The following is a 13,360-nucleotide window of genomic DNA, read 5'->3' on the forward strand; positions in this document are numbered from 1 at the left end:
GGTTCATGAGCACATGGTTGGAAGTGTGCGCATAAACACATTGGCAAACACAACGGCGGCTTTGGGCTGGACACTGGGGGCTCATAGAGGATTCAGCACGAGCCCCCTCGCTAATAAAATTCACAGTGTTAGTATTAGTGAGATTTAGCAGGGAAAATAAACATTTCCCCACTCCCACAAGCTAGGGGGTGGCTAGGCTGGCTGAAGATGTGGAGGCCTGGGCTCTGCTGGCACTAACTCAAAATGCAGTATGGTGGGGGGGCAACATCATGGAAATAGGGGCTTGAAACTGCTTCACCCCAGCCAGGGTTAAGGTGAACAAGCCAAGGATTATCCACTGAGGCCAACTGCATGGGACATACGGGGGTTAACCAACATGATGAGCTTATTTATCTTGAAAAGCATCTTTTAAAATACATTTGAAAATATAAGTCCTCAAATGCACTCACTTTTATTTTATTTAAGTTAGGGGAACATGAGTAATATTGCTCTGGATCTATACACTGACAAATATGCGAGTGTTGTTTCTTGTAAGGGAGTTAACTGTATTGTGGCTCCCTATTTGCACAGAAATCAATGATTGCCTGCAAAAAACCCATCTATACACCAACCTCAGGCAGAGTACTGTTCATCAGACTACAGTACCACTATACCAGTTCCATTAAAGAAGTACATACACCAAAAGAATACAACATTTGATCATTTTTTATTTCTTCTTCATTCAAAAACCCAACATGTCAATAGAAGCATTCAGTTGTGTTAATTGCCACTAAAACTCCTCCCCCTCCCAATGATTTCCCCACAAATGATTGTATTTCCAGTTTTTCCTGCACTATTCCTCCAATTTATTGGATTTATTTTTATCAGACAGCAATGGTGTGTGGTAGAGACAGATTATCCAACATTTTGGTGTCTTCTCAGCACACTGAACTCTCTAAATCCACTCTCGACAGACTGCACGGGTTGAACCTGTGGAGGGACTTCGTCCAATCACATGTTGCATTAAGGCAAACAATGCTTGCAAGTGAAATACATAAAGTTAATAATCCAGTTATCATTTAACTAAAGAAGCTTTAAATTGATTGGTACTGGTTTATTTTAGTCAATGCCTGAAGGTATCAAGTAAAAAGAGGTTTTGCATACATTTCCTTCCCCTCCACAGACGTTATGAGCGATGAGAGAAAGGTAAAGGACTTATACTCCATGTGCTTGCTAGCAGGATGATACTGAAAGCTAGCTAGCTTCTGAGAATTAGCCCAACCCTCCAATTAAAGTGTTTTCATTTTCCACAAAGCCATTTCACTTAAATCAGCACGGACAAATGCTTAAAATAATCACACACACTCACACACATGCACACTCTTTACTCCCATCTTTTTGAATATATCTTTTTTTTCTGAACTGTATCAATGTGCACTGGAGCGCCTGTAATTATGACTCTATATAAATCCAGATCCCACAATTACAACCAGCCCGTGGTGCAGTCTCACGGATAGACACACACCATATACACACACATACACACACATACCATATTACCACAAACTGCCGTGCTGCCATGGCCTGTGCAACATCTGTTTTCTCACTTGCTGCCGGAACCTGCTCACCCTTTCAATTATAACCGGCACCTATAAAACACTCTTTTACCAAGTGGTGAGAGTTGTGTGTGTACGTTTGTATACAATTGGATTCAGGTAAAATTAGGTTAGACCAAAGACTGGAACAACACTGAGCTAAATAACACTGAGCTAAACAAAACTAGCGTGTCCACAGCCAACCTTTAGAAGAATGGACGTTTAAGTTTGTTGCTAGAGGCGGTCTGAATACTTCTGAGCTTAGGTTGATGTACAGATTGAGGGGGCGGTTTGATGATGGAGGTAGAGGGCGGTGTTTTGGGCACAGTGCCCAGAAGGGTGAGGCAGGCGCCAGGCTAGCAGGCCACCAGCCTGTGAGGCCTGTTTCCTGCTTTATAAAGGGAAATATTAATACACTTATCTCCCATTAAATCTGTTGGCAAGAAAGCAAGCTTGCCTCTCTATGATGCAGTTTTACGCCTGGTATTCAATCAGGCTTTGGGGTTACTTAATCGGGATACAAAAAAAATGGTTACTGTATTCCCTTACAGTTACATAAAAGAATGACGTAATCAGATTACTGTTTAGCGGGTTACCTGCAGGATTACAATGGTACTAAAAAGGAGCATTTTTTGTCATCTTTTATTTCTGCTTTTTGAAAAAATGAAATGTTGACTTTAATTAAATGTATTATGTTAACAGATTTCACACAACTGTAATATGTTAGTTGAAAGCAATAATATCAAGTTTAAATAAAACATATTAGGTTCAACTTAATATTATTGCTTTCAACTAACCTAATACTGTTATCTGATGTACAGTATGTCATTTGGTGACATAATACATTTAATTAAAGTCAACGTTTCAGTTTTTCTTTTGTTCCTCCCATTTAACCATCTCTTCTCTAGTTAACCAAAGAGGACACATTTATTTATTAGCCCTAAAGATTCCTGAGGACCGTTTGTTGATTTTGCCAACTCTTTCATACACATCACTCTGATCTCCAGTAAGCTTTTTTTTACGCTCCCCAACAACTGTTGTTCACCATGGGTCATCCCGGGGGCCTTTTTACTAAGTGCACATGCCACTGCTTTACGACTCGCCACCTCCAAACATAATAGTTTTGGAAGTTAGATCTTGGTTTATGGCTGTAGGTCTGGCACGGTGATTACGGCGGTGCCTGGATTCATTTAGCCCGAGGGTTCTGATTCCAGCAGCACAGAGAGGGATTGGCTGCATATTGACAGCAGTGAAGTTGACGTTTAGCAAATGTGTGCTTAGGTGAGCTGTGATGGGCCTATTATGAGCTTCCTGCCTCTCGCGCCTCTGATGATGTCCGCTGTAAGACCTATTTAAAAGTGAGCACAGAGACACACGCCGGTCCTGCTTTCTGTCCCGTCACACCGCCAAGCAGCACCTGTTGGTTCCAGCCAAGTGATCTGTCTCTGTGGGAGCTACATGCCCCAGAAATGTAAAACAAATAAATACACGTGAATGATGGACTATCAGTATGAATGGAAAAATAAATAGCCTTCTACTAAAGTTCATGGGAAAGTAGATGTTCCCTCCATTTTCTGTGAGAATAAAAAAAAAAGTGTCACAGCCAGGTCTGGCGGAAGGCCGTGAACGCTACCTTTGTGAGTCAGCCTTGTTCTTATTTAATGGTATGCTGAGATCAATTTGTTTAAATTGCCTCCATTTAACTTGCCCAAGTACAGCAGTCTGAAAGAGATTTCTATCAAGGTAATTACTGAGAATGATTGGGGGCGATTCATTATGCATAGGAGGATGAGAATGTTAAATAGGGGAGCTGTGTGTGTGTGTGTGTGTGTGTGTGTGTGTGTGAGTGAGTGTGTTGGGGGAGATGCAGGAGATAGAGTGTTGCTTAGCATGGCTATGACCTCCACTTCAATGGGGGTGAATGTTTCTTCTAACATGGTCCAGGGTAACTGCTGGTTTCTGTTGAGACTAACCCTAACCCTGCAGAAGTTATTTGTTCTCGAATGTGGTGCCGGTGAGCCCTGACAAAAGTGTCTGAAATGTGGTTCAGATGCACTTTAGATATGTATCTCATAGGTGTCAAACTCAGCCAAATTTGATCAGTAATAGTATAGCACAATAATATATTTCTTCCCTTTGTTTGAGTTCAAAAAAGTACATTCTAAAAACATTCACATTTAATGAACTTTTTGTAAACCATTATGAACAACCGGAGATGTCTTAAATTAGTGCAATTTCAACAAATGTATGCCTCGGTTTGTTTTACTTTATAATCAAAACAACTTGATCTAGAAATCATCTCCATTTCTCTGTTGTAATCCTGACCACCTGAACTGACACACCACCATACAAACTGAACTATATTACTAAGGATGAAGGATAAGTTATCCCCCTGCCTTTTACATGTATATTTATACATACACAATACATCAAAGTTGTTCAAATTGTAGTTAATATCTTGTCATTTTTAAACTATGCAAAGTCATCCTGTTCGACACCCCTGATGTATCTATTTTTGAGCAAGCGGTACATTTATTTTTGGGTCGTCCATCATCTTTACCAATGGCCAGATTGCTAAAGTTCCTCTTGTTGTGTTTGTGTGCAGTATCACGTTTCCAAAGTCCAAGGCTGACACCCCGGCTGAGCAGAAAGAGGGCGCTGTCTATTTCCCCTCTATCCGACGCCAGCATCGACCTGCAGACGATGATCCGCACCTCGCCCAACTCCCTGGTTGCCTACATCAACAACTCCCGCTCTAGCTCGGCCGCCAGCAGCTCCTACGGTCACCTTTCAGTCGGAGGGATCAGGTAGTTATATGGTGCACGTGCATACACATCTTACACACATTTGATTTAGCTGACACTTTTATCAAAAGCCATCCAGCCATGAAGAAACCAACTCCAAAGCAATAATCCTGCAGGTACATTACAACCACATTAAGTGCAACTGCAACAGCTTCACTTAAAGGCAAATCCTTTGTATGTGCTATGTAAAGAAGATAGATATTTTCTTTTTTTATTAGATACCCCTGTTTGGTAGATGTGTAGCCTTCATGCTGTCCTGATATCAATGAGGAGCTTGTTCTACCATTTTGGAGCCAGAATAGCAAACAGGCATGTTTTTGTTGAATAGTACCTGGGTCTGCTTCGCAGTGAACGAGTAGCAAACAAAAGTAAAAATCATGTTGGCAAGGTCTGACACGATATTATCCACCTGAGGAAAAGTATCCATTATTTTTTTCGGGATGATAACTTCTTCCCTCTTGCTCAGTCCCTCCTTCAGCTTCCCTCATCCCATCAACCCTTTGGCGTACCAGCAGCTGTTGGCCCAGCAGAGGAGTCTCAACGCCTTCGGACACACTCCTCCTCTCATTCAGCCATCGCCAACCTCTTACTCTGTCCGCCAACACCCCCTCACTGCTTCACCTATGACCACCTCCCACAACAGCTCCAACTCTGAGTCAAACCAGGTAGGAACAGTTGTATTTTGATTGATTCTGAGACACACAATGGTTGACATGCTACTCATTGGGCAATTATGGAGGTGACAGGTGTGCCTTTTTCTGCATTATACAAATGCCTAACACAATAAGTGTCAAAAGGTGATAAATAGATAGTGTGGTCCAAAAACATAGTCCTTAACACAATATATTTAACTACAAAAAGACTTACTGGAAACACCATGTTGGGCATGTTGTGAATTATACATGACTTAAATTATTGGAGGGTAATTTTACGCTGATTAACTAACTGGCACTCTTTCAGACTTGAGGATGAGAGCTTGTACTGTCCTTTTAGCCGAATTGTACAAGTTGTATTGAATGAAGTATATTTTATAAATTGTCTCAGGTCAGAAATATGCAGGAGGCTCCCTCCCAGTTCCATCTGTCTTACTTCCTACTGTCTCCTCGCTCTCTCTTTATCAGCCCGCTGTATACACCACAGCGTAATGTAAAGTAAACTTCCCTCTCAGTGAATCACTCCGCCTCACACTGCTCTGTTTCAGCACGCTGTCCACTGACACACACCAAGAGTATAAGAGTTTGCACTTTTTTGCACGCACACACACACACACACACACACACACACACACACACACACACACACACACACACACACACACACACACACACACACACACACACACACACACACACACACACACACACACACACACACACACACACACACACACACACACACACAAACACACTTAATTGAATTTCAGCAGTGATCACAACCATATTTGCTTCTTGGTTTTCCGCCAACTAGATGAATCATCGAGGCCTCCAGAAACTGCACTGTAGCGTCTGGGTGGGATTATGAGAACCCCCCCCCCCCCCAGCAATAAACCTCAATATACACACACAGTCATTTATCAGCTGCTTTACATTTGATATCTTTCATGTATTTTCGTCTCCGTTAGTGCTTTAAGAGGGCCTTGTGTGTCTTTCTTTTTTTTTGTCATCTCAAGAATCGGTTAGCAGATCAAAGCCCCCCCCACACCCCACCTCCACAAACGCGGACCCTTCCGTCTTCCCCCTCTGTACCGAGGGCAATAACTCCACATCTTTCATATTTCCTTGCAGCTTTCCCGATCATAAAGCAGTCTAAACTGTTTAGTCTCGGCGGCGGGTCTCGGTCTGACTTATGGGCCGTGGTGCCTGGTGCAACATGTACTCCACACATATCTCTGCAGCACGACATCCAGCCAAAAACAATGGCATGTCATCTCCTTGACTCTGTTATCTGATTCACATCTGTCGTACTCTGGGGTTCATGTGTGGGATCTGGTGGTTTATTACAGAATGAGTGGGAGGGCTAATGGAGGGATACAAGGTTTTGCTGCTATGCGTGATTCACTAATAGATGATGAATGACTGGGTTGCTGCATCCGAAAATTATGGGAATGTTAGATTTTTTGTTTCTTACAGTTTATATGCTTGATTTACAAAATAAGCATGGTTGTTGGATGCATCCAAAATGTCATTCACACTGGAAAAACTGAAATGTTAACTTTAATTAAATGTATTATGTGAACACATTTCACATCACTGTATTAGGTTGGTTGAAAGCAATAATATTAGGTTGAACCTTATATGTTTGTATTTAAACTTAATATTATTGCGTTCAACCAACTTTATACAGTTGTGTGGAATCTGTGACATAATACATTTAATTAAAGTCAACGTTTCAGCTTTTCTAAGTGCAGAAAATCTTTACCACTATATTAAAGCCCGGTGTCCATTATTTTCTGTTCTTCAGAATGCCAGTGGAGACCCAGCGGTGAGTAGCACAGTCAACCCATTGACCACCAAGAGGTCAAAGGTAAAGACGGAAGCAGAGGGTCCACTGCCCATCTCACCATCCTCTCATGTAAGAAAATCCAACAATAGTGGACAGAACTCCTGAAATAACAAAAGTAAAATGTAACATTACATATTCCAGACCATGATTGTTTTAGCTTTCTCAAGAGAAATGTACCTCATGACCTCCAAAAAGGCGGAAGTAACTGCATAGATTTTCAGTAATCTCTACAACAGCTTCAGATACGTACAGTGGAAATATCCCCTCTGAAACGGCGGTTGCAAATCTAATTGATTAAAGGTAGCGAATAAAAATGCAGCTTTAATCAATGACAAGAGGTGTTGTCGCACATTGAGATTGAGCATGTTCATTAGGAACAACAAAAAACCCAGATAAGATAAGAGAGATGCTAAATAGTAGAGAATGCCTCTGTAGCATATTGACCACTGATTCTGGTAAAAGATGTAGTCTGTGTTGGCATGTTTTTATTTTGTACATGTCTTAACGGATACCTACATATGTACTGTTTGTTAGCGCTCCTCTGACAATGTGCTGTCCCCTTTCTCCAGGATCATTGTGGGGGGATCTTGGACATGAGTGAGGATCTGGACAAAGACGAGTGCAAGCAGGAGCCTGAGGCCGTATACGAGACCAACTGCCACTGGGAGGGCTGCTCCAAGGAATATGACACCCAGGACCAACTAGTTCATGTGAGTGGTATCCCTTCCACACATACCTCATTTAGTTTGAACTCTACAACTTCATTCAAACAACAATCAGAGGTGTGATTCCTCTCTCAGAACACTGTCTGGACCAAACCTTGGTCTGACTGACAGAGGGTTTCTTTTAATGTAGTTCTGGCAGGCCATAGTCATGTTATAAAGGTAGCTGGGCTCCTAAGTGAAAGAGCTCAATGCATAGTAGAACACAGGAGAGTGACAGTGCATGTGCTTAGAGAAGGCAGGTGTTGGCAGTTGTAATGCTGCATGTATATTTCTCTAATGTGTGCGCTTAATTGCAATTTTGACTGGCTAGATCAAATGTACACAAGGTAACAAAAACAGAAAGCTTGGTTCCCACTTTCAGCTGTGAAAAGGACACAAGTTGCTACAGCAGGTTGACTGTACAACTGGGAATTCCTCTCCAATGTCAAATTTGTTACAGGCATGTCTCTACTTGCTATTCTACACAATGTCATTAACATAGTGAACGCCTCAAACATTGCATTTTGTTGTATGGAAAGTGAAAAGTTCAAACAACTCTTCTGCTCCTCATTAAACCCCTGCAGAAAGCTGTCCACTAACACATCCTTTCCTGTTGGGTTGACACCAGCAACGTTAATGAGCCTGCCGGCTCTCGCCAAATTCAAGCCCAAGCCCTGCAGCTGTGCCCCCCGTCCCACCCCCAACCCTTCAGCCCCATGACCCCTAACCCTTACCCTCTCACTCCCAGCAACACCCCCCGCCTCTAAAGCCCAGAGGGCTGGCCATAAATCCATCGTCATGCCAGAAGCTCTGGAGTTTCAGACCCTCATGCCGCCCTCTTTTCCAGGCCAACTTCTCTTCTTGCTTCTCCACTTTCTGATTGGCCGTCAGTCATGCCAAGTAGTGGCAGGAGGGGCATTTGTCAGGTCCACAGACCCAGAGATGATAGGAAGTGTTGTCAAAAGTCAGGACCGCGGTTACCTATAACAACCTTTGCACCCAAACCAGCTGCCTAGCCACAAACTTTGTGAGAGCTCACCAGAATAATTAGGAAGTCTAGCAGACGATCTGTGGTTTGATCTTGGGTGTGGATGGTCAATGTGAGGCCAACGCATTCTTTAATCCTCACAGGATCATTGAGTTTTTCAAAAGGCTTCTGCTTTCACTCAACATCCAACCAAAAATTCAAGGGTTTACTGTAATGGAAAATTTGTTTGCAAAAACTTGAGACAGCATCTCCCTGAGCACAAGGTTAATATCAGAACAAAAACACACCTTTTCTGGCTTCTGCCTTTACTAAAGTATTCCTGTGTCAAGAGCCACAAAAATTGTTATTAGTTTGCAGCCGTGTGTGAACCTAGAACAGAGGCCTCCACTTGCTTCCATTCCTCCTCCTCACCCAGAATAGATCCCAGAAGAATCAACCGCTGAGCTTCTTGCCGGTGGGGAGTGGCCACATAGCGTTTGAGGGCCTGGATGTCTTCAGGATATGAAGTGGTTCCTCTGGGGATGTGGATATTTGTGTGTGGTGCACAGGATGAGGAGTCTAGGTTTGTGTGTCTTTAAGTCTGAAGAAACCTGTTAAGATAAAACAGGCTAAATTCTAAACATGGAATTACACTAAAAAGGTTCATTTGCTTGTTACGTGTAGATGGACCATTTAAAAAAGAGAATTGTCTGAGATTCCATTATTAGGTTTTCAATTTAGAGGATTTCATTTTAAAAATCACGCAGGAAACATTGTGTGTCTCTTACTGACCTGCTGATCCAGCAAAAATCCAGAGTGGAAGATAAAGTAGGTTAAAAAATCCTCTTCCTGATCACTTTTACTGAGGAAGTTCCTCTTCCTTGAGAAACCAGCACTCAGAGCCTGAAAAAACAAAACAAGCTTTTAATAGTTTTTGTTTCCTGTTGACAGATGCATAATAACTGTCAGCCATAATGGATGGCATCATTACTCAAACTGTGTGTGTGCGTGTGTGTGCGGACAAACCTGTGGACACGTGGAAAATATTCTGGTGGGAAAAGACAAGAGTTTGTTGACTCATTTTTAGTAACACACACTCACACACACACACTTGGTATCTAGTAATGACGTGCGTCTCAGTGTCTCTATCACAAACACATGTTGTGCTCTGCTGTGATGATTTAGTCTTATGATGATATTGTCTCCTCAGCATATCAACAATGACCACATCCACGGGGAGAAGAAAGAGTTTGTGTGTCGCTGGGACGAGTGTTCACGGGAGCAGAAGCCCTTCAAGGCCCAGTACATGCTGGTGGTCCACATGAGGCGTCACACAGGGGAGAAGCCGCATAAATGCACAGTAAGAACCAGTGGACGGTTAGAATACCTGTTTAAATGATCATCTGACTCATTCAATGTTATATTTCTGTTCCATTAGAGTAGGGGACTTCATCAAAATTAAAGCAGCAGAGGCCAAAATAATGTGACTTTGAGTCAAATGTCCTCGGTCCTATGTTTCTCACATTGTGTTTTCACCTCCTTACCTTAATGTCCATGTCTTTGAACCTCAAGACCTACATTTGTACCAAGGATTTTCAAATGTCAACTTACAGACACCATGGACCTTTTATAAATCAGTATTGATATATCTATTTTAAATGTAATGAATGTGTGTGCATAAAAAGATTCAAATAAATGACAAAGCTTGTATAAAATTCCCCATAGACCATGAAGGGGTCCTATTAAGCTATTTGGGGTTTTCCTTTCCTGTAGTGTGATCTATAGGTTTGTGTGCATGTAAATGGTCTGCAAAGGTGAAAATCCCTGTGTTCTCCCACAAATACCCCCACCCCTGAAATGCCTCCATTGGCCTCGTTTGTTTATTTCCATAACATAAAGACATCACTATGTAACACTCGCCCCTCTATTGGCTAGTGCTGCAGCAGATTGTACGTGATGGGTTAGGGGCGGGACATCTCTAAGCGGTTGACCAATCACAATCAGTGCAGACTGGGCTCTGGTTTTAGACAGAGGGTGAAAAGACAGGCAGTATGAGAAAAATAAAGAGCTTTTTTGTCAGGTTTTGGGGAAACAGGACCCAAGTGCAGTAAAATGAACGGGAGGCAGGTATGGGTCCAAACAAAAGGTGAGCTTTATTTAAATTAAAGCTGTACGTTCAACCAAAAAATAACAACACCAACACTAACCAGGGGATACAGGGGCACTGGGAACAGGAGCAGACAGACGGACGGGCAGGAACAGGCAGGTAACATGTCAACATCAGGTGAGAAATGACGACGACCGAACAAGAGACAAAAGGGAAACAGGGACTAAATACAAATGGCTAATCACAAGACGAGAGACAGCTGGAAGGGGGAGGAGAAACACAGGGGCAACAGGTGAACACAATGACACAATCAGACACAAGGAAAACCCAAAGACAGGAAGTAAAACTACACATGACACAACAGAGGGAAAACATTTCAAAATAAAACAGGAAAAAGACACAAAACAAGGATCATGACATTTTTGAACAGTAAAGCATGGAGACATGTCCCAGTAGAGACACAAAATATGATTATGTAACCCTGAAAATGAGCATAATAGGGCCTTTTTAATTGTATTAACTGGTTCCTGGCCTCCTTGGCCATCATTTTGAAAAAGTGACCCCCAGGGAGCAAGTTGAGTATAACTGATTTAAAGTCGCTGAAATCTAAGCTGATATATATATATAATATACAGTATACAGAAAAAACGGTGGCCCAAAAAATTGCGATGGATACTCAACATCACTGGTGCACAAAAAATATATTAGTTGAAATTAGGAAACGAGACCGACCAGTGGTGTAAGTTGATCAGTCGCTCAGTGACTCGCTCAGTGACTCGCTCTGTGACTCGCTCAGTGACTCGCGACTCGCTCAGTGACTCGCTCAGTGACTTCATGCTCATGGGGCTGGCCCCTGCTTTGCTGAAGTCCAGCAAAAACATTCCATGCGATTCTCTTTGTGCTGAGCACCCGTGATATTTTCCATGTTGATTAATCATGAGAGTTTTTATTGAAGGCTTCATTTGCTATGTGAAGATCAAATTGTGGGCCTGTTTGCCCGGCTTCAAAGCTTGCTCTTGTGAATGCATTAAAACAGATGACTTGTTAAGGAGAGAGTGAAGAAAGCTGATTGACAGTACGGGCATGTAATTAAAGCAAGGGGCCATGGGTCCTTATTAAGACCATGCTCTATATTCTCTGCACGAATCCCATGTGTATCTTCTCATAAGACTCTAACTCCCCTTTAGTCTTGTCTTTTAAGGGAGAATCTTCTGACTCTTATATCCAATTTCTGAGCTTGTTTAATTTGATTCTCTTTACATCTCAGAGACAATTACTCACAATGACTACTCAGAAAGAATACCAAATTATAGCTTGTACAGTACAAGTGAACACAAAGGATAAACACAGACCTCTCTTTGTCTCAACAAAGCACAAAGAGCTCTACCACACCTCACACAGTTTGGATATTTTGCATAATAGCCCTTTTTACCAAAGTGTAACACTGCTTTGTGTTTGTGTGGCATGCCACAGTAGGTGGGCACGAGTCCAAGAGTAGATTACATTTGAAACACAGTTTTTTCCCAGCACTTTTCTTTAACCAGCTGCAGACAAACCAACACAGTGCCCAGGCATCCAGTCTCACTGTCTGTCTGTCTGTCTGTCTCTATCTCTTTCTGTCTGCAGTTTGAGGGCTGTTCCAAAGCGTACTCTCGCCTGGAGAACCTCAAGACCCACCTCAGGTCCCACACTGGGGAGAAGCCATATGTGTGTGAACATGAAGGCTGCAACAAGGCTTTCTCCAATGCCTCAGACCGGGCTAAACACCAGAACCGCACACACTCTAATGAGGTATGTCCATTCTAGCACGACTGACTTACTCAATGGAGTTTCATATATTTGAACAGCTTTGTATGTAGTGTAGTGAGGATTGTGCAAAACTACGGGTGTTATCATGAAACCATAAAAATTAAATACAGATTTCCCCTACGTGTTTCTGATGTTTCCTCATGGGAGAACACAGGCTAAATGATATGCAGAGCAGCTATTACGCTCTAACTGGTCTCCTAAAATGAATATGTTACCATACAACTGCATTGTTTATTACCTTTTGAGGGAAACTAGTACATTTAATTACATTTATTTGACGCACTCATGAGATAACTTCCTTTTCCATTGGAAAAAGTGACCAAAAAGGGCCAATGTAATCTGTGTCATTATTTTCTCTTATTGACAATGCAATTTTATTGTGTGGAAATGTGATTTTGTGGGAAACAAGGTTGGCAAAAATGTTACCTCAATGTTATTTGCCCTTTAAATCTTTCTTGGCAGAAACCGTATGTGTGTAAGATCCCGGGCTGTACCAAGCGTTACACGGACCCCAGCTCTCTCAGGAAGCATGTTAAGACAGTCCATGGACCAGAAGCCCACGTCACCAAAAAACAGCGAAGCGACGTACCTCCCAGACAGCAGCCTCCCAAAGGCAATGGGGAGAATGAGGCGAATTCCAAGCTCAGCGGAAGAGGCCTGGACGGCAAGATTGAGGCCAATAGCACCTCTAGAGGAGTGGAGGACTGCCTACAAGTCAAATCCATCAAGACTGAGAATTCTATGGTGGGTCCTCCCTACATGAAATTAGAAAGTTATCCCTCAATATCTTCTTTTGTAAAATATTTGCGGCAAATTATCTTTTGATTTAAACTTTTTGACTGTATCTTGAAGGAAATAAGCTATTGTCGCACAAACAAATGATCAATGTCACT

At 42.3% G+C, this 13,360-nt stretch overlaps 1 protein-coding gene across 1 annotated transcript in view; it reads left to right on the forward strand.

Annotated features, from left to right (window-relative positions):
* The window catches only part of gli2a (GLI family zinc finger 2a), an 88,754-nt gene that overhangs the window by 69,271 nt on the left and 6,123 nt on the right, over window positions 1-13,360 (forward strand). Inside the window, exons 6-12 of the mRNA XM_063888751.1 lie at window positions 4,180-4,381; window positions 4,845-5,043; window positions 6,839-6,949; window positions 7,450-7,590; window positions 9,762-9,911; window positions 12,285-12,449; window positions 12,930-13,211. Coding sequence (XP_063744821.1) covers window positions 4,180-4,381; window positions 4,845-5,043; window positions 6,839-6,949; window positions 7,450-7,590; window positions 9,762-9,911; window positions 12,285-12,449; window positions 12,930-13,211 — 1,250 coding nt within the window. The remainder of the gene's footprint in view (window positions 1-4,179; window positions 4,382-4,844; window positions 5,044-6,838; window positions 6,950-7,449; window positions 7,591-9,761; window positions 9,912-12,284; window positions 12,450-12,929; window positions 13,212-13,360) is intronic.

Source organism: Eleginops maclovinus, chromosome 7 (assembly GCF_036324505.1).
Source record: "Eleginops maclovinus isolate JMC-PN-2008 ecotype Puerto Natales chromosome 7, JC_Emac_rtc_rv5, whole genome shotgun sequence".
Lineage (NCBI taxonomy): Eukaryota > Metazoa > Chordata > Actinopteri > Perciformes > Eleginopidae > Eleginops > Eleginops maclovinus.